Here is a 22,425-nt window from a genome sequence, read left to right as displayed (position 1 = left end):
TCTATAAAACTAAAGAAATCCGCATATATTCTTTTAGCAGGTAACAAATTTATTTAAAATCGTTCTGTGGAAATGAATCGTACCTGCTTGCCATTACTAAGAAGAGTGGTTGAAAACGAAAATATGAACCTGAATTTTTGAAAGACATCTATTATACCTACAGTGTGTAAAAGCCAAATGGAATAAATTCATTATTTCGGTTACGGTACACATTTTAACAAAATCCCGAAATACATCAAATTTGAATTATAATTTAACATACTTCAACGGAAAAATGCTACCCCTACCTTCAACCCCCTCAATTTTTAAAATGGGAAGTACAGGCTTGTGATATATCGTTTGGAAGGTCTCTTCATTCTCTATTCAAAAATTATATAGCTTTCATGTTTATCGCAACAGTTAAGGTAAAATTAATCAAAATCCCGTGGTTACCGAAATTCGATAGATTACACTCAAAAATTATTGCAATATACTCAAAACTTATTTCATGTTGAGTTATTGATAATAAGAAAGTAAGCAAAAACCATAGAAATATCTTATTAAGATTCTTTTAAAAAACTGTAAATACTTTCCGTGGCAACGTTAGTTAGAAACGCCTTGTCAGTATTTTTTTTAAGTTTGAAGTTTGTTAACTTCAAGTCTGACAAATGGTTAGATTAACGGAAATGCATAAAATAACAGTTTTACAAATGATTAGTTACGGAGATAAAACCCGAACACAACAGGAAGTAGCTCGCCTATTTCATGAGAAATTTCCTAATTTACCGCCCATATCTCAAGGAACAATAAGCAAAATAGAGGAGATTGGTCGGGTGGGGCAGATAAAAGAAGCAGCTGCCAATGCAATGAGAGATAAACTCAAATTAGATGTGATGCTTGAATTTGAGGAAAACCCACATATATCGAGTAGACAGGCAACCGCTAAGTTCAATGTTAGTCATACATCGATAGTAAACATATTAAAAGAAAATAAAATGCATCCCTATGAAATTACACCTACTCAAGAGCTCATGGAAGACGATTTTGATAGAAAAACTTATTTTTGTGAGCAAATGATGGACATGTTGGATAACAATATCATCCAATTAGAAGACGTTATGTTTTATGATGAGTGCACTTTGTCTCTTAACGGTCATGCTAATCGGCAAAATTTCCACTGCTGGTCAACGGAAAATCCTCACTGGATGAGAGAAGAACACACGCAATACCCTCAAAAGGTTAATGTTTGGGTAGAGAATGTAGGAAACCATATCATTTGTCCCTTTTCCATTGAGGGAAACTTGAATGGCGATATTGATTTGGCAATACATCAAAATGATGTTATTCCAAGTTTAGCAAATTTATATCCTGATCCAGGAAACCCTCAAGATCCAGTGAATACGATATGGTTACAGCAGGATGGAGCACCACCACATTACCAAGTTAATGTCCGGCAATACCTCGATACAACATTTCCCAATCGGTGGATAGAGAGGCGAGGATCGCATGAATGGCCAGCGCGATCACCTGATCTTTCATCATTAGATTTCTTTTTATGGGGATATGTAAAGAGCAATGTACACAAAACTGAACCTTCAGATTTGAATGACTTGAAAGAACGAATAACGTATGCGACTAGGTCGGTCACGCCTGATATGTTAAATAATTTTGGAAGACAGTTTTATTTGAAATCAATATGTTGCCAAGACGTTCGCGGTGAACATTTTGAACATCTACTTCGTTAACATCCATAGTTCTTTTTTCGGGGTGGGCGCCAGCATTATCAACCACCGACCACTCCCCTATAATGCAAGCGCAGTTAGCCAAGAATGACAGCCTTTTGCATCTGTCCGGCTAAGCCGGTATGATTTTGAAATTCGAGAGTAGAGAGTGCATCATTCCACCAAGGACTCCAATAATCAGAACAATCATCTTGACAGAGTGATCTGGATAGAGTCTGCGGAGTTCGAAGAGAAAATCTCGTTATTTTATCCGTTTTTCCTCCTTTTTTCGGACGATATTCGTCTCGCCAGAAGCTGAAAACTCCACGAAAATATCGTCTTGCTCTGGTGGTCGAGAAGAACTACATCAGGCTTATTACCTAGTATGAGCCGGAGGGTGGGAAATGAATAGTTCCAATAAATTCGGCACTTCTCTTCCCCGGAGCGTAGAGCAACACCGGTGTCTCGTCAATACCGTAAGAGTGCCGTATATGGTAATATAGCACTCTCAGGGCCGCGTTTTGTCGATGGATATAGGCCGAGACTGCATATGCTGAACATGCTGATAGCAAGTGCGTTAGGGTCTCGAGCTCCTCGCGGCAGGCCCTGCACCTTGTGTCAGGAACCTCTATATCCATCACACGACTGCGGTAGACTAAGGTGTTGAAGACTCCATCCTGGGAAGCCATGATGAACCCCTCAGTTTCCGACTTCAGCCCACTCGACCGGAGGAAAGTGTAAGTCAGGCGCTTCAGTAAGCCAAGGTCGTCAATGTTATTGAAGAAGACCCAATGCATTGGCTCATCTTTGTGTTTCCGTAGAAGTGAGCTGCGCGAGCCGCTGATGAACTTAACCGAGTTCATCAGCGGCTCGGGCAGCTGCCCTAAAGAGAAATGCTCCAACTCCTGCTCTCTCATGGTTACGGACCATGCAGAGAAGGGGATCCGAACTATATCTAGTACTATATCTAGTACCATTCTGTCATGTAGAGACTCCAAACTCAAAAATCCACGGCCTCCCTGTTGTCGGGGGAAGTACAACCGTGGAACGGACGTTTTAGGATGGAAACTTCTATAGAGATGCATGATTTTTCGGGTTTTTACGTCGAGTTGATACAGCTCCTCCCGAGTCAACTTCATTACTCCAAACGAGTAGAGTGAGATTGGAACGCCAAGGATATTTATTGCAGCAACTTTGTTTTTTCCCGACAATTCCGATGACCAGATCTGTCGGAGTTTGTGCTGATACTTGCCGCGGAGAGAGTTCTTCACCGCTAATACCTCTTGTGAGTGGCGTTGTTCCACCTCGAAGTGAGTATACGTCTCTCCGTCATCCAGATGGTGTAGGATGCTTTCATCTACGAGCTGCACATCCTCTCCGTGGTCTCCGCATTGTCCTCTTTTGAGATGGACCATTGCACATGTATCTATCCCGAATTTCATACCGATAGCATGCGTGTACTCTTCCACCACCCTCAAGGACTGATGGAGATCCTTCTCTCCAGAGGCAAGATCATCCATATAAAACAAATGGGTGACCTTGTGCCTCAGGTTTCTGGGGTGCCCCAGTTACACCCTCGAGAAGGGGACTGGGGGAATCGCCCTGAAATACACCCCTTCTGAAAGTGACCCACCCTGTTTGGACTCTTGGTTGACCAGATGTTATGGTGAAGCGAGTTCGTCAGAGGGGTATCAGTTGTTCAATGCATCTCACTATTTTGTCGGGTACCGCAAGGCATCTGAGCAAATGCAAGATGAGCTCATGCGATATTGTATCAAATGCCTTACGGTAATCGATCCAGGCCATAGAGAGGTTGCGCTTATGTTGTATCGAGTCCTGGGTTATTATTATTATTATAATTATTATTGATGAACGTTATTGAGGAAGTAATCGGAATTGTCTTTTTTATTTCATGATCTTATGGACCCCAAAGTGATTCAGTTTCAGCATGACATGAAATCAATTTCTTCCGTTCACTTCTAGATTGATTACAAATTCAAACTAGTAAACCGTTATACACGTATTCTCGAAAATGATGTCGTGATCGACCGGGCTACATATAGCATTGAATGAATTGCAGGTCCATCAATTTCATTTGTTGTCTATCTCAGGCAAAGGTAAATATTTATAACGATACATGCGGGCGACCAGCAGAAAAAAATTACTCGCGCCGCACAGAGCTGCAAATGTGTAGAAAAACAGAAGTGATGCATACCTGCAAGCGGGTTTCATAAAAATACAATTTCGTTAATTAATTACCTACTACTTGTTTCTAAAATAGTGAAATCCCAAAGGTAATAATTGTAATTAACAGTAGTTAGCTGTTTCGTTGTCGGAATCGCCTAGGTTTTCGTAGTACTGATTTTTTGGTGGTTTGTGGTGGTGCGGGAACTCTTGAAGATGTCTTTGCTCTCGCGAGTTTTCAACTTGGCCATAAATCTGATTCATCTGCCGTTTACTGTTACGGATGGTGAAAACGGCATTGCAAGAAATGATGCCCTTTTTTTTCCTTTCGATACACTGAGAAACATGCAGGAGCCTTGTTCATCGATGTTATTAGCGTTGGGTAAGTAGATGATTAGCAATAAAAATAATGTTAATTCACTAAAAGACATAAATATAAATGTCAAAAACAAATGCAACGATGAATATAATTGCAATAAATTTCATGAATAGTAATTAGATAAACAGAAAATCATATCACAAGTACCAGAATCACAAACTACTTGGTTTGTGACTGGGTGAAAATTCTGGAAATAACATGTTCGATTGCTTTCCTCAAAATCGGGTGTTTTTACAAAATCGGGCTATTTCAGATTAAATATGGGTTTTATTGACACCAATCCCAATTAACAATTTTATATTTTATAATAGTTGCAAAAACATTTTGGAGAAACGAATTATAAAATTGTTCATCTACCAGAAATGTTTTCAATGTGTTTATAAAACAGCTAGAAGTAGGAAATTGGCACCGTTGTATAAAACATTATAGTCTTCATTAGTTTTTTTAAGGCTTTCTACATACACTATAAAACAGTTTTATAAACATTTCAGCAGTTGATATAAACATTTTTTATGATTCTCAAAAAGTGGCAGACAATTAAGAGTTTTTAAGTAGTTTCAAGTAAGCGTTATAAAATATAAAGCAGTCTAAAACGATAACAAAATAAAAAAGTGTTCAAAATGTTATTTTGAAGGCGCAAGAAGTAATTTTGTATTGGACACTACGAAAATATAATAGATTTGTCACCAAATAAAAACTAACGAATAGAAAGGTTGAAGTTATGCTTATAAAACTGTTAAAGACATTGTGTGTGCTTCAAATATTGATATTTTTACTGCGAATGAAATATTTAGGCTATTATTAGCGTGCCACTCATTTATTAATGTTTTTGGAAAAAATATTAATTACACAAAAATTCACTCTGTGGACATATCAGTTTTCTAGTCGCAAACTCAACTCTGTTCTAAATAATATAATTTTAAAATGTATATATACTTTTGAGTTGTAAATATGTTCGATATTTCATATTTTCCACTCGTCTAATGACAGTATTCGAAATTGCTATCATTTTAAAATGGCTTCACCTAAAAAATAATTTCGTATCAATAGCAAGTATTTCAACATATTTCAGCTACTATGTTACCCCTATAAAACTGTTGAGAAAAACTTAGTTCTAGGAGTGATGGTATTGCGGCAGAGTCCGACTTTTAGAGCTATAGATTCCTACAAAAGTGCTTATATGAAGATAAGATTTCTCACTTATATTATGGATAAATATTAGTTATTGGGATGTTTTGGTTAAAAAGCTTATTATAAAGGCTATATTTTGAAGGAGTTTTGAGCTAGTGATTTGAGGGTATATTTACATGGTGCTCCACTTCAATCGACGGATTTTAATCATTTATAACCTTCTTCTGTTTCAATCAAAAAAATAAATGAAGCACTAGATTACCTGGGTCTTCGTCTAAACAAATCACTTTTTTAAGTTTTTTTCCAATGACCAATATTACACGACATTATTAAGTATATAGTTATTGGGACGCTAGTCAAATAAAACTGACCTCTAAAATGAATGTCAGCTGGTTCTTCTTAAACGCTGCATTTTATTATTGACGACAGGAAATGTATATTTGCGGCAGCAGTTTGATTTTATAACAGTTATTTTATTGTTTTCAAATAGTAGTAAATAAACCATACTATAAAATAGTTGGCAAATTATCATCAAAGTAGCAATATGGTAATAAAAGCAAAATCATGTTTGAGAGCAGTCCAATGAAATAATTTCATTAAAGCTACAGGAAGCATTTATAAAATGAGCTTGAAATAGTTTTATAAAGAGTATACACACCTCACAGAAAATGGTATAAAACTGTTTTAAAACAATTTGCTTTCATAGGAAAATATGTTTTATAAGGTAGTTGTAAAAAAAGTTTCTGTGATAATTTCGTGACTATTTTATAACGGGTTTTTAATTTTATTTCATAAATGTTTCTATGATAAATTTATAAAACACTTTCATTACATACAACTGTATTGTGTTCGCGGCTTAGCGAATATAATCAATTAGCATTTTGGAAGTAATTATGAAATACTAACAAAATAAAACTGTTGCAGCACCATTAAATTATGAAACAATTTTGCTGTTTGGTGAGTCAAATTAAAAGAAAAATGAAATACTCATTTAATGAAATGATGAATGTAGCTGTTACTACCTGATAGGAGATCATCATGTTACTGCAGTTTCGTCCTACTGGAACATTTTCCAATGAATTCAATGAATTGCTATGTGCTTATTTTGTTATATTGTTAGATATGTTATATATTTGTAATATGTGCTATTTTGATGTTATAAATTTGCTTGGAATCACGGGATGGACGATTTATTGTATCCGTTTGAAAATGTCCTTGTAGGCCAAAACTGCAGTAACGTCAGTTACAAATACAAGTGATAAAAAAAAATAGGAAGTTTCAATTCTAATTTTCCAAAATACTTATTTGTTGATTGCAATAAAACACTGTTCGTGTACGGAAGTATCACTATGGAAGGCAATGAAATACAAACTGCATAATAATATACAATACCGACAATTATATGAAAAACATTCAATTGTTAGCATAATCTGCAGTATTTATTTCTCCCATGAAAGTCCACATTTTTTTATTTGCTTCAGTTCCTTCGGTGCTTATGAATATCATCCAAGAACTAGAATTTCTTGGGATAGAATTTGAACCTTTTTTGAAAGTGAATTTCTGTGACGTTTTTATTTGAACATCATTGTAGAGAGAGTGTGTACGGTATGTGTTTTTTGTATATACTTTTCAGTATCCATTTTCAAATATCAAACATAAACTACATTCAGAGAAAAGTTACTTATACCGTCCCAACCTGGTATTCCATATGAAAAAATAGATGCAATCGGACAAAAAGAGAGTTTTCAGATGTTTCATTCTCAAAATATCTGATAGGTTCTTCTACACATCTATGTATAGAGTTTATTTCGAGATTAGTCGATTTCTTCTTCGAAATGAAAAGTATATACAAATAAAAAATCCACATACATAACGTTGATACATCAACTACAGCTTATAAACAAAAGCAATAACTGTTAGTTTATTCGTCGTGAAACTCAGCTAGTGAGTAAAAGCACTTTTCTGAAGAAATATTTTCCAGAATTTCTCTTAATTTAACTGTGTTGACCGGTTTGTGTTTTATATCACAGTGAAGTTTATTGAATAGTTTCAGGACTAGGTGTGAAGGAGCATTGGTTGTCACTTTGTATTTCCAAAAGATAATCATTTGTTTGCCTAGTTTTTGTTGAGTATATATTTCTGATTTTCGTGAAAGTAGTCTTGTTATTGATTATACACAAACATGATTCCAAGTTGATTAGGCATGGCAGAGTAAGAACACCTAATTCTTCAAAAATTGGTATGCACGATACATTTCTTTCCAGCAATTATTCTAATCAGCATCTTCTGTGCCAAGAATACATCATTGAATATTGTTGAGTTGCCTCTTTCATATACTATATTGTGTACCAATCCTGTGAATGATATCTGATTCAATTCCACAACAAATGTTTTATAGTACGAACTGTATAAAATCAATGTTCTTATGAAAGTAATTGTTTCATGTAATTCAATGTTTTTAGGAAATTTGTTGTTTGAAAGGGCTTTTTCTTCCAGTTTGTATAGAGTTTACTTTGAAATTAATTGCATTCTTATTTTATATGGAACATTCCCACATTTTTTGTAGAAAGAAGGAGAAGTAAAAAGTTAAAAATTGATCTCTCCCGAAGATATTCCACTTTCAATTTGATTTCTAAGATCCTCAAATTTTGCTAGAAGTCCTCTAATTTCCCTGATAATTGGCTTGCATGTCCCGTCTGAGGTGTCTATCCATTATGATGCCGAAGTATATAATTTGTCCCCTTCAGGATATTTCGATCCTAATTGGGGCTAAACGGACGTATATGATAAAAAGGGAGAATACCTTATCTTGTCATAATCCAACTTATTCAATTGTTTTCTTATTAGCCAGTGGAGTAGGCTTGAAGATAGGCAGTAAACAAATTTTAAGAAATGAACTTTGAATGTTCAAGCCCGTCTCGGATATACCTACACAGTAGGTTGAATAGACTGCCTATCAGAAAACAACTACTCCCTTGGCTAATACTACCAAGGGCGTTGGATTATATCCGACAGGCGTCGGTGCAGGAATCTTCACAGAAAATTTCCTGCATATGCAATTGGTAATACAACTGAAAGAGTGGACCTTCAATTTTGGAACGGGCACACTTGCAGACCGGTTTCGGGCTTCTTAGTCACTCGTCAGTGCAATATAGTGACCATCATCGATCTGAAGTCAATGATATTCCATAATTGAAAATCAAAATTCTTTCAGAGTATAATAAGAAACTATTTCTTCCTTATTCAGAGGAATTGGGCAAATTTCGGATATGCAGTTGGTTGGTACTTTGTCCACTAGATGGAGTGACATTTCTGATGTTCGCTCCAACTCAAGACGAGGAATGAAATACTCTGAAAGGATTTCGATTATTAATTATAAAATATCATTGACTTTAGGTCGATGATGGTCAATATCTTGCACTAACGAGTGGTTAAGGAGACCGAAACCGGTCTGCAAGTGTGCCCGTTCCAAAATTGAAGGTCGACTCTTTCAGTTGTATTGCCAATTGTATATGCAGGAACTTTTTTGTGAAGATTCCTGCACTGACGCCTGTCGAATATAATCCAACGACGTTCGTGGTATTAGCCAGTGGAGTAGTTGTTTTCTGATACCTACTGTGTAGGTATATCCGAGGCTTGAAAATCTATCCTCATTCTATGCATAAATAATATCTGAAAAACATTTTTTGTGTTGGACTCAATACTCCTTATTGTTTTTTGAGTATATACCCTTTCACAATCTGAAAAATGAATGAAGCTGAATGAATAGAAAATCTGCTGTGGTTTAATAAAGGTTAAACTGAAAAGTTCACCTCAAAAAGTTACCACTGAAGAGTCCAATTCATCAGTATTCATAAATCTCCACCCTCAGCCTTCTTCAATGGTCGACGTTTCCGAAAACAATTTTTTTCCTTTATCAAAACCAAAAATTCACTTTCAAACTTTTGTCTCAGATTGTAAATGACTTCAATTATTTCAATGTACCAACATCAAAATTACGAAAATAAATTGTTTTCTGAACGTCGACCACTAAAGAATGCTAAGTATAGAAATTATTTTTTTTTAATTGTTTTTTTTTTCAAGTTGGCAAAATTTATGAATACGACAAGTTACCGACTGATTGGAATCTTCAGTGGTTTATATTACGCAGTAGCCTTTGTGAAAGGTTAAATACCCAAAAAACAGTGAGAAGTGGCGATAGCTTCTTTAAACACACTGTATATCAATCGATATTTCAAAAATTTCAATTCTCCATTTTTAATAGATATTTAACAACAAAATAATTGTCTTTTGATATCGTATACCCAGGTGAATTCTTTCGCAAGATATAATCAGTCTCAATGTCAACTGAGAATAACAATGAAGGTAATCACCTCAATTTTTGACAATAAAATTCCGATTTCTCATAAACAACTGCAATTCCTCACCTAATGACCCGTAAGTAAACTTTGTGCAATGGATGAAAATAATAATAGTCCCACTTGTTGTTTTTTTTTATAGAAGTAATGTTCAAATGTTCAAATCTTTTTAAATCTGTTTAAAATTTGTTTTTCCGTTAACCAGCTGTCGCAACCCTACGAACGACAACCCTCAGAAGTCGAAACTTGTGCGAGCTAAGGATTAACGAGGTCTTCCATTTTAACGTGTGATTCCTAACAAGTGAAGGAAAAACAATTCGATGAAATAAAATGGTATTCCTTACTATTTTGCCAAATTTTATAATGAAAAAAGTCGTAAGAAGAAAAATAATCTTTGATTTTCTTATGAAAACTGGTCTTACTAACAGGGAAGCCCACGATGCAAAATGGGGATTTACTCGAGCGTCATTGAGACATATCAGGTTGCAAAGCTTAGATGATAAGAAGAAAAAAATGTTATATAATATATACCTTTTCATCCGTGGGGCAAGCGGCTATAGATTTTTAAATATGTAAAAAAATACTGTTGCATGGACATACTCGGGCGCGTCAGATATTAATAGCATCAATGTCCTACGTATTTTTAATAATGTTGGTATGTTAATCTGATCGTTTGCATGATGTGGGTGGTTTTACGTAGGGGTTAAAAGTGAAAAGAAAAAAAATTTAATCGAGCGCGTCAGATTTTCTAAGGGAGTGTTGAGTGCAACAAAAAAAAGCTCTCATTCAATAATCTGACGATTTCGCTCTGACGCAAACTCGCGGCCATTATTATAATTGGCAAAAAAATTCGCTATTTTGAAATACTCAAGCGCGCCAGATTGAGATATATGGTTCATCTTTATGTTTTAGACGTGCTGTCTCATAATCTGACGATTATCTAGAGGGATTCGCCTAATCTGACAAAAACAATATTTTTTTAATTTTTTTTCAATTCATTGAATTTAGTTAATTGAAAAGCTCAGGAAATATCATGCAAATTAATAAGTTTATGTTTTTTATGTAAAATAATTTTTTATAAGGGAATAATTTTGAAAAAATGCTAAAAAAATTGAATTTTTTATAATCAATCGATTAATTAATGGAGAAAAGAGAAATGAAACTTTCTATGTTTTTACCACTTTTATTTGTAACGTTGTAACGAAACTGCAGTAAAGTTAGTTACAAATAAAAGCGGTGAAAAAGTTTAGTTTCTCTTTTCTTCATTATGATTTTCTACCACGTAGTAACGGCTACATCAATCAATTAATTGATTATAATTAATCATCATCTTCATCTTCATCACGAACGAGTCTCTGTGATCAGCTGTGATGGCGTCATGGCAACAGAATTGAGAGTGGCGACGGAGTGAGAGAGTAATAGATACAGAAAAAGTGAATAGAGAATAGAGGAATAGAAACTTGGAGAGGGAAATATAGGTATCAAACAGCTGCACGCATTAAACTTTATCGACGAATTTTTGTTATTTCGGCTTGCGAAAATCGTCAGATTATATATTTTTCATTATCCTTGAATTATTTCCTTCATAATAAAAAAAATTAGCTACGCTCGAGAATGTCGAAATGACGTTATTTTATTACAACTTTGCTGCCCTCCCTTTTCTTTACGTGACTCTCAAACTGTCAGATTACTGGAATATAGACTTTTCAGCATGTAATTAACTCACCCTACCTTAATCTGACGCGCTCGAGAATTATTGATGATCAAGTTTTTTAAATAATCTGATCCTTTATCCCTCACAGGCGGCCTTATATATGGGGCTCATATTTGGTGGAGGTACTTAACCGAGTACAAGGTATCCCCCTGTATATTAATCTGCCGCGCTTTAGTAAATCCCGAAACCCCCGCTTGGGTTCCCCTATTATACTGAGCAACAGAAAAAATCCAATCGGTGTAAACAGCTGTGACAAATATCAATCATCTTTCCTTACGGAAAGAACCCGTTATCAATGCCACAAGTGCGGAAATTTCCTCAAAGCCTAATTAATTTAACATCAGTACATGATTCGAATTATTTAAAATATAGGAAATGAATCAACGGACTCAGCGAATATAGTTTAATGGCGGGTCAACAACTTTTTGGAGCTGCATCATCTGAATATAAACGGCCGATTAATACGTTCAACTTATCATTTCTGAAAATGATGTTTGCTTCCATAGAATACCAATTGCATGTTTTGAAATCCCGTAATTTGTGATAATTTTCTTTGTTGAATTAGTTCTTGAAAGTACATGACTCGATAGACACTTCACTTTGCTGCGTTGAACACAATAGTATTCAATCATGAACTCAAATATTTGAGTCTGGATCTTGCTCGTTATTTCTAATGATAAACAAACTTTCTGGAGTTGCTTGAAGGATTTAGTTATGATTATAATTGTAAGACGGAATATCTCCATTCTTCGTGGAAGTTTTTTCTCTAACGATCTCTTTCTGAAGTTTGTTTTGTAAATCTATGTTTTACTCAGATATTTGAATGTTTAATTAACCAAAGTCGGAGTGCTAGATCAGAGTTTTCAGACTCGTGACTAAGGTCACTAGTCTGAAAGATAAAAAATAGTTTTCGAAGAAGAAAGAAGTAGTCTCCTAAAACTAGAGAAGTTGCTGAAGTTTCTCTGAGGAAGAAAATAGCACAAAATAATTCAGAATTCTTATTTGTTTTTTGTGATAAGATAACTGATGAAAAGAAAGAAATATCGACATGAAATGTCCACACTTTTAATATTTATAGATTTTTAATGGGAGGAAAAGATTGTTTTTCAGGTGATCTCCTGCGAAAAATTGAATTGCTAAATTTTATTGTCCCCTGAATTGATGTTTCGAATTAAAAAATATAAAATACCTACTCGTGTTATACAGGGTGTAACATAAGCACGTTAAAATATTCAAACGACGTATTCCCGAGACAATTTTAAGAAATAAAGTATAAATGAGAGTGTTTCCGGAAATGCTACCTTTCGGAGATACAGGGTGTTGAAATTAAATTTTTTTATTCGTTTTTTGAAAATAACTTTTGCAAGAAAAGTTATTGGCACGAAATTTGATACCCGGGGTTTTTTTGACTTGCGAAATCATGATTTCGCATTAATTTTCATGTAAAACTAAGTATGTGATGGATCTCGTCAGAATAAATACATTTCTTCTATAAAACGTTTATCGAAATACAAATAACCGAAATTTCAAAAAAAACTTATGGCAAAAATCAACCATGTTTTGAAAAATTTCAACAAATTTTATCAAGAAAATGAATGATTTTTCGATAAACATTTCAAAGGACAAAGTTGTTTATTTTGACGAGATTCGCCACATACTTAGTTTTTGTAATGTTCTCAGCAACTTAGCGCTAGACACCAAGAGACATCTTTGACGGAAGAATTATATTTGGAATTCTCGCCGCAGACTCTAGTTGAGTTGTCGGAAGATTTTCCTTTGAATATTCTGAGAAAATATAACTATTCTCAACATTGCATCATGTTGCCACATCGCAGAACTATTTGCAAAAGTTCTCTCAATACGACTATGCCAGAACGATGTATAGTAAACAATGGCCTCAATAAATGCCATCACTTATACCTGACCTGACCCTTCTGAACTTCATTGAAGACAAGTTATTTGAGTCAACTTTTGGTAATATTGACGAATTGAAAGAAACGATAATGAGGGCTTGCATGGCTATAACTCCACAAACGCTGGAAAATTGACATAAAAAACTACTGTAGAATGTGTTTTAGGAACGATGAATGACAATTTCAACATTTATTGGGATTTCGTGAACGACGTAAATGGTTAGGAGTAATTTGACATCAATTTCTTTCTGTATGTTAATTCGTATATTACATGTTCTTCCCCATTTGTGGAGTTTATGTAGTACTTGATTTTGTCCATTTTCATGAAAACACTCGCATCAACTCACTCAAACGACTGTTACATAACAACTGCACGTCCAAAATGGCTGAAACTTTGGTAAGTAACTGTCTACAGATGAACAACGAAATTCACTAGCTCTCATTTACGAGTGCTGCCATCTTCATGTTGAGGTCGGAAACTTTCCATACCACCCTCGTATTCAATCTCTCTCGACAACTATCATCTCTTCAAGGTACTGTTCCCTTTGTCTTGGTTCTCTTGGTGAATGATACCAGAGATTATTTCAAGAGTTTTGTATTTATCCCTTCAGCCTCTGCTCAGTGTATACTGAATGCGTCCGCCAAATATACAGTGTATAAAAGTCAAATGGAACAAATTCATTATTTTGGTTACTGTACATATTTAAAAATAAATCCCGTAACATGTCAAATGTGAATTATAATTTGTCATTCTTCAACGGAAAATGCCACCCCTACCTACCTGAAAATGCCTACCCCTACCTGACGAAAAACAGAAAAACATTGAACCATGTGTCAGATCTCTGCTATCTATGACTCCTTTTCTAAAGCGATGCCTTCTTGAGAAGTCCAAAACTTCGGTTTCAGTCTTGCTTGTAAGAAATTTATCGAGGTAAGAAATTCACGAATTTACATGAGACCAGAACGAATTCATAATCAATTTTACTAGTTCGGACTTCCATTGTCTAATATATAAAATGATTTGAAATCCCTGAGATACCTAAAAGAGAAGAATTTAAAAAATGAATAGCTGAAAATAAAAATTATATTAAGCAAAAACCTGAAATGAAATAACAGTGAAATAAAATACATGTAAAAATAGAACATTTGAACAAAAATTGAATAAAAATAAGGAAATGGAAAAAGAAAATAAAAATACAAAGTTGAGAGATTCCAAGCCACGTTAGTTCACGACGTTTCGATTGTTGGTATCTACAATCGTCTTCAGGTGATGACTGGACTGATTCCTCCGAGAGATGACTATTTATGGGTCGTTCAAGTACTTTCACTTATCCCCGCTTTCCATTTTCCGCTTCACTGGTTTAGTGGGAGATGACCCTTTGGCGGGAGTTGGCCATTTTCCGCTTGATGATGGGTTTCCATACGTTGCGTATCTCTACGCTAGCTTGGCTGAATACGTTGTTGGACAACATGTATTCAGCTTTCTTGAATTTTCTCCTAAATCAATGTTTCTCTCTGTGTATGATCTCAGCTTGGGACCACTCGATGTTGTATTGATGGGTCCTAACATGGTCTACTATTCCTGATTTGCTGATTTCCCCTCGCTGTGTGTGTTTCTTGTGCTCGGCAATGCGAACATTCAATGGCCTCTTAGTTTCACCAATATAGGATTTTCCGCACTCACAGGGTATCCGGTAAATGCAATTCTTGGAATCGCAGTCCGCTTTTGGTGGCCTGGTTTTCGTGAGACTGCTACGGATAGTGTTACCGGATCTGAAGCAGGTTCTAATGTTGTACTTGGAACCAATTCTTCTTATCCTCTCCGATAATCCTCTGATGTAGGGAAGTGCAAGCACTAGTTGTGTCGGGTTCTCTTCCTTGCGAGGTTCCTGCTGTTTTTTAGCCAAAGTTTTTTCTACCATCGCTTTGGAGTAGCCATTCCGTTGAAGATCATTTTTGATGATGTTTAGTTCCTTCTCGAGACCTTCCTTCGTATTACTGAGCCCGAAAGCACGGTCTAATAGAGTGTCTATTAGAGAGTCTATTAGAGTCATAAATAGTCATCTCTCGGAGGAATCAGTCCAGTCATCACCCGAAGACGATTGTAGATACCAACAATCGAAACGTCGTGAACTAACGTGGCTTGAAATCTCTTAACTTTTTATTTTTATTTAATTTTTGCTCAATTGTTCTATTTTTACTTGTATTTTATTCCACTGTTATTTCATTTCAGGTTTTTGCCTAATATAATTTTTATTTTCAGCTATTTATTTTTAATTCTTCGCTTTTAGGTGTCTCACGGATTTCAAATCATTCTATATATTAGACAATGGAAGTCCGAACTAGTGAAATTCAACATTAAACATTGTCAATCACCTTCAAACAAACGAATTCATAATCTATCTACTTTCTTTTTACCCCTCGTATGTTTCATTTCGAGCGGATCGAACGTTTGAGGACGAAGAAGATTACTCTCATCTTTCTGAATGGTCCATGAACTATTAGCAACGATTACAAATCACCTTGTTTGTTCCTTGAAGTAAGTGAATACATTTCCGCAATTAAAACGGAAAAGTCAAGGGTTGAAAGGTATTGTGCAATTCTTAAGGTTGAAGCAAATTAGTGTATAAATCCTCATGCACAATTTTGACATTAAATCTGTCTATACATTCATATTGAAAAAACTCATGGTCAAGTTATATATAATAAATTCGATACCGGAGATACCGGTCAATAGATTTCGAAAATTTACTTCGTTTCGTTTTTGAGGAAGTTAATCGACATGGCATGTCACCTTCGTATGAGTGAATTAGGTTTATAGTAATTTCTCTTAAAGCATGGAAGGTCATTGTGCTCACCTTGATCTTTCACCGTTAGTGACTCACAGATATGTTGTCTTCCCATTCTTGTTGTCTTCACAATGGTTTCACCTCCAAATGCCATGAACGTTTCGAAAAACAAACAACAGCGAGGAAACAAACGATGTGATAGATTGTCAAAGATACGTCGAAAAGAGATGTTTATAGTCCAATCATTAAAGGTAAAATACGGTGATACTGTATAATTTTGCTACATACCACAGATCTGTACAAACATTTTTGTTTAGAATATACTGATATGAAAATTAATTAGTAATATAGATTGAAAACATGTATAGTTCATGTAAAAATATAGTGCAACCTACCTTCCAACAGCTTCCCTTTAATAATATAGTTAGGGGGCTAACTAATTTCGTTATTCAATAATAATTTCTGATTATATATCAATCAATCAATCAATTTATTTGCTCATTATCAATATAACAGATTTAGCATCGTCAAGTTAGATGAATATAATACAAAACATACACATTAATACATACACAATACATACACATTAAAAAGGCAAAGCATTAAAACTTGCAGTTGAAAAATTCACTTACGTCATAAGGGCAGAGATCAACCAGCAGCCCTTTTATACTTTTTTTGAATTTAATCATATGTAACTTCCTCATATATGGTGGTAGATGGTTGAAGAGCCCTATCGCCATAGTAAAAAAGCTTTTATGAGTAATTTCCAGTCGGTGTTGTGGAATAAGAAGATTGTGGCCATTTCTGGTCAAATATTCATGGTTGTGATTAACTTGAGGGGTGTTATTTTGTGTGATATAGACAAGACATTGAAATATATATATATATATATATATATATATATATATATATATATATATATATATATATATATATATATATATATATATATATATATATATATATATATATATATATATATATATATTATCTTCTTAGTTGACCTCATCTCCCCGTTAAGGTATCGAATATGAAATCTGAAGTTTTCACGGATAGGAACACGTAACGAATACCGTTTTACCAGTATAGTAAGAAGTGAGTTGAGCAAGGTCAACAAAACTTCTGAACACGTATTAGCACACCTAGATAATGACAAATGAGATTTTGTCGATACGTCGGTGAAATTAGAGATAATATCACATACACGGATCAAAGACCCGGAAAACCAGTTCAGCATATTCCTATCCGTGAAAACTTCAGATATATATATATATATATATATATATATATATATTTTAATATCAGAAGGTATTTCAACGTTTGTAAGGTTCTTTATATATATATATATATATATATATATATATATATATATATATATATATATATATATATATATATATATATATATATATATATATATATATATAACAGAATAATTAGTGACTGGATTAACTATAAATTGATTTAATTCACGAATTAAATCGATTTATATATATATATATATATATATATATATATATATATATATATATATATATATATATATATTTTAATATCAGAAGGTATTTCAACGTTTGTAAGGTTCTTTATATATATATATATATATATATATATATATATATATATATATATATATATATATATATATATATATATATATATATATATATATATATATAAATATAATTATATATATTAAATTAATCATATTATTTATAATCGTTTTGGATGTAAGTAGTTGTCCTATTCAAGTAGGATTTCAGTGGGAGACCAAAATGGCAAAACTAAATTTGAAATATTTAATGCTAAAGGAAAAATCAAATTCAATTGTTGGGATAGAAAAATGTGGAAAACAAAAAAGGACATTGCAGAACATTTTCTGATTCCTGCTAACACATTATCAACTATTTTGAAAAACGAAAAAAAAGTTTAATAAAAATAAGGTGACTTAAATTTTAATTCCAAACAAAGCGACGAAAATTGTTGAAAATAATTCATGAGTAATAAATAGTAGGACCAAAGGAAAATAATTGAAAAAAGTCATGAGTGACTGAGCCTTGAGGTAATCAAATCTATACGGTAGTTCCACGAACGATTTTAATTAGTGGGAATTTTTAAAAATTTGATTATTGAGTCAAAAGTATATTAGAGGGTTTTGATCGATAGCAAAGCTATTAGATTGTTTTGAAAGTTTTTTCTGTTTTTCTCTAATCGACATTTGAATCAGTGCACTTTTCCCAACGAGACACAAGTCAGAATAAAAATTGTATGCTTGGGATTCGATACAATCGACAAAGGCCGTTTTTGTCTAGTCCTCATTGGGGAAAGTTCTATCGCTGAGAAATGTATGGAAGTGCTTGGAAATATGGAAGTCGGTTGGCGAAAGGTTTGAGGAGTATGGTGGGTGAAGCAGAACTTTGATGCTTGATTCGTTTGATTTTCGGACGGTGATTTGTGAAACGTACGGACGGGCGTTGTCGGAATCGGATATATATATATATATATATATATATATATATATATATATATATATATATATATATATTGTATATATATATATATATATATATATAATTAAATATATTAAATTAATTTTTTTCATTATTTATAATCGTTTTGCATGTAGGTAGTTGTCCTATTCAAGTTCGCCTGAACCTTAATGACCCAACCATTTGATTTGCAAATCTGTAAATGATTGGAATTTAGTAATGTATTTTGTTATTGCCAATAAAATTATTATTATTATTATTGGTTTCTTAGCATGCGTTCCAGACGGTTTATAATTTTCAATAGTTGAAGTGAGTCAAGGTGGTAAAATTTGACGAAAGATTTGTAGTGATTTCAGTGGGAGACCAAAATGGCAAAACTAAATTTGAAATATTTAATGCTAAAGGAAAAATCGAATTCAATTGCTGGGATAAAAAAATGGGGAAAACGAAAAAGGACATTGCAGAACATTTTCTCATTCCTGCTAACACATTATCAACTATTTTGAAAAACAAAAAATAAAGTTTAAGAAAAATAAGGTGACTTAAATTTTCATTCCAAACAAAGCGACGAAAATTGTTGAAAATAAGAGTAATAAATAGTAGGACCAAAGGAAAATAATTGAAAAAAGTCATGAGTGACTGAGCCTTGGGGTAATCAAATTTATACAGTAGTTCCACGAACGATTTTAATTAGTGTGAATTTAAAAAAATTTGATTATTGAGTCAAAAGTATATTAGAGGGTTTTGATCGATAGCAAAGCTATTAGATTGTTTTAAAAGTTTTTTCTGTTTTTCTGTAATCGACATCTGAATCAGTGCACTTTTCCCAACGAGACACAAGTCAGAATAAAAATTGTATGCTTGGGATTCGATACAATCGACAAAGGCCGTTTTTGTCTAGTCCTCATTGGGAAAAGTTCTATCGGTGAGAAATGTATGGAAGTGCTTGGAAATATGGAAGTCGATTGGCGAAAGGTTCGAGGAGTATGGTGGGTGAAGCAGAACTTTGATGCTTGATTCGTTTGATTTTCGGACGGTGATTTGTGAAACGTACGGACGGGCGCTGTTGGAATCGGACCTCTTCTGTTGACCAGGCTCCTGCCGACGCAATTTCCAGTACATTTCCTCACAATAGCACACTGCTGTGATGGTTTGGCTCAGTTGCAGAAGGTTATTGTGAATCACACCAGCCGGTGACCACCATACAGTAACCACGAACGTATTTGGTGGGTTTTTGCTTTTGAGAAGTGCCTGGGTAGCTCATGGGTGTCCAAACACTATCCTGAATGTCTTCTGTTGTCGTAGAGGATCCACATGTGACAATCCGATCCAAAAACAAGATCGTTTTGGTTGCGCAAAAACAGAGAAGAACAAACCTCGAAACGTGACAATTTCTGAAAATGTTTTTTGCCACTTTTATTTGTAACTAACGTTACTGCAGTTTCGTCCTATACGGACATTCTCAAACTTATACAATAAATTACAATACAATAATATACAATAATTTATTGTATAAGTTTGAGAATGTCCATATAGGACGAAACTGCAGTAACATTAGTTACAAATGAAAGTGGCAAAAAACATAGAAATTTTCATTTCTCTTTTCATTATGATCTCCTACCACGTAGTAGCGGCTACATCCATCAATTTAGTGGCAATTTCTGTCGAACTTTTAAATACTGGGGCACCCACTTTTGAGCTTTGTGACCTTTTATACGTTCTTAACCATAATGGAGCCGACACCTAGTTCTTCCGCCATCCCACACAGCGTTCGTCATGGGTTTGTCTCCACCAGGGTCATCAAATCCTTGTCCTGGATCACAATAGGTATATTACTCCGGGGCTCATCTTCGATTATTAAATCACCGGAATGATATTTCGCAAACCGACGTCGCACAATGCGTTCATTAACACTATCATTGCCAAATGTTTGCAAGTTTTATTTCCAGTGTCAAATCAACGTTCTGGTTACTGTTGTTATATTCGATCAGAAAATTCAGGTTTTCTCTGTAGTTTATCAAGTCTGCATTGAACAATGACATTGTAACGGACGAAACTTTTGAAAAACCTAATAATTTTGTTGAGATTTGAGTTTATACAGGGTGTAACTAAATAAGTGTAAAACATTTAAGAAGGTGATTCCTCATCGAAAAAAAGATCTTTCATATAAAGAAATTTCATTGGAGCATCCCTTGTTAATATACAGCCCCTTAAAGGGGTTATATGAAATTTGTATAATGATTTTTTTCGCAAGCACTAAAAAAGTTACAATTTCGAAATCAACCTGACGTACTACCAAAAAAACCCTTAGCCAGAAATTTATTTGGTTTACCCCATGGTTGTAAGGGGTGGAAAACGCAACCCCTAAAATTTATTTCCAATGAAACTTTTTGTCTTATCATTTATTTACCATTTAAAAATATATTTCCGATAGCCTGTTTCATTCTAAACAAAAACTGTCTTCTAGGTTTTTTGCCCAAAATGAACCAGTTGGCAGCAAAAAATTATTTTACGAACAACTACAGAGATACATCGTCATAAATGCGAAAATACGAAACTAATCTAACTAATAGGTCGCTATTAGCGATAGTGACAATTAAATTGGTATGACGCTGTCAGTTTCTGAATTTTCGAAATTGAATTAATACTAATTGTGTGTTGTTGTTCTGTTCTTAATTTGATACTTTAATAATTTACTTGTTATTAAAATGGCATAAACAAATGAGGAAATGGCTGATATGCATTACGTTTACGGTCTGTCGCAGGGGAATGGGTTATAAGCTTCTAGAAGATATGCTGAAATGTATCCTCAACGGCAGCATCCTTCACATAGAATATTTGCTCGACTTCATCAACAATTACGAGAATATGGTTTATTCCACAAAAGAACCCAGGATTGTGGTCGCCATCGAGAAGTACGAACACCAGAGCTTGAGGAAGCAGTACTTAATTTGATTGAAGAACAACCTACTACCAGTACTGGAAAGATTGCTTTCCAGCCAAATGTTGATCATATGACGGTATTTTTAAAGGAACAACTCTTATACTCCATCTTGATACAAAAAAAGAAGAAGGATGAGGGGGTCTTCCAAAGAAAGGAAGGAAGTAACTCTATACATGGATGTGAAGATCATGCAAAGAAGTAACTTTCAGAAAAAATTTTTCTTTCGTATAATTCAATGTTTATATGAAAGTAGCTGTTTCAGGAGGACTTTCTTTCAGTTTGTGTCTGAAAGTTACTTCTTCGCGTGATCTACACATCCATGTATAGAGTTACTTCCTTCCTTTCTTTGGAAGACTCCCTCATCCTTCTTCTTTTTTTTTGTATCAAGATGGAGTAGTAGAAAGCCAAAAACTTTCTTTCCCAAAAATTAATCACTTCTAAAAAATATAACCCCTTCAATTTAACTCTTATACCCTTACCATCTGCAACGAATACAGGCACTTCGTAAAAAAAGATTTGTTGAATGAAAGAAAATTCACTTCATTCAAAGAAATAAAAGTGTCATATATGCACGACAAAATATTCTGTTGATGCAAGAAAAAAGAATGTTCATTGTATCAAACAAATATTTGATTGAAACAATCACATCCATTAGTTATTTCAATTCAAAGAAGAATTGAATTCAAGTAATATTTTGTCTAATTGATAGCGATAATGATTTAGAGTAATTCGAATATTCTATTAAACAAACAAAATTTTAAGATGGATGAAATAGTGGATCTGATTGAAATAATCAAATGTATTTTCTATTTGAGTAAAAGTTA

At 34.0% G+C, this 22,425-nt stretch overlaps 2 protein-coding genes across 3 annotated transcripts in view; one reads left to right on the top strand and one right to left on the bottom strand.

Annotated features, from left to right (window-relative positions):
- LOC111515532 (uncharacterized) overlaps positions 1 to 22,425 on the bottom strand; it is a 177,677-nt gene that overhangs the window by 28,376 nt on the left and 126,876 nt on the right. The window lies entirely within an intron of this gene.
- The window catches only part of LOC111515641 (lipoprotein lipase), an 82,350-nt gene continuing 63,721 nt past the window's right edge, over positions 3,797 to 22,425 (top strand). The window contains exon 1 of the mRNA XM_074175850.1: positions 3,797 to 4,266. Coding sequence (XP_074031951.1) covers positions 4,101 to 4,266 — 166 coding nt within the window. The 5' untranslated portion in view covers positions 3,797 to 4,100. The remainder of the gene's footprint in view (positions 4,267 to 22,425) is intronic.

The sequence above is a fragment of the Leptinotarsa decemlineata genome, unplaced genomic scaffold (assembly GCF_025532065.1).
Source record: "Leptinotarsa decemlineata unplaced genomic scaffold, Ldec_3_MD MMD2_tig00001393_RagTag_RagTag, whole genome shotgun sequence".
Lineage (NCBI taxonomy): Eukaryota > Metazoa > Arthropoda > Insecta > Coleoptera > Chrysomelidae > Leptinotarsa > Leptinotarsa decemlineata.
Note: the sequence above shows the minus strand (reverse complement) of the source record. Positions and strands in the feature narration are given on the sequence as shown.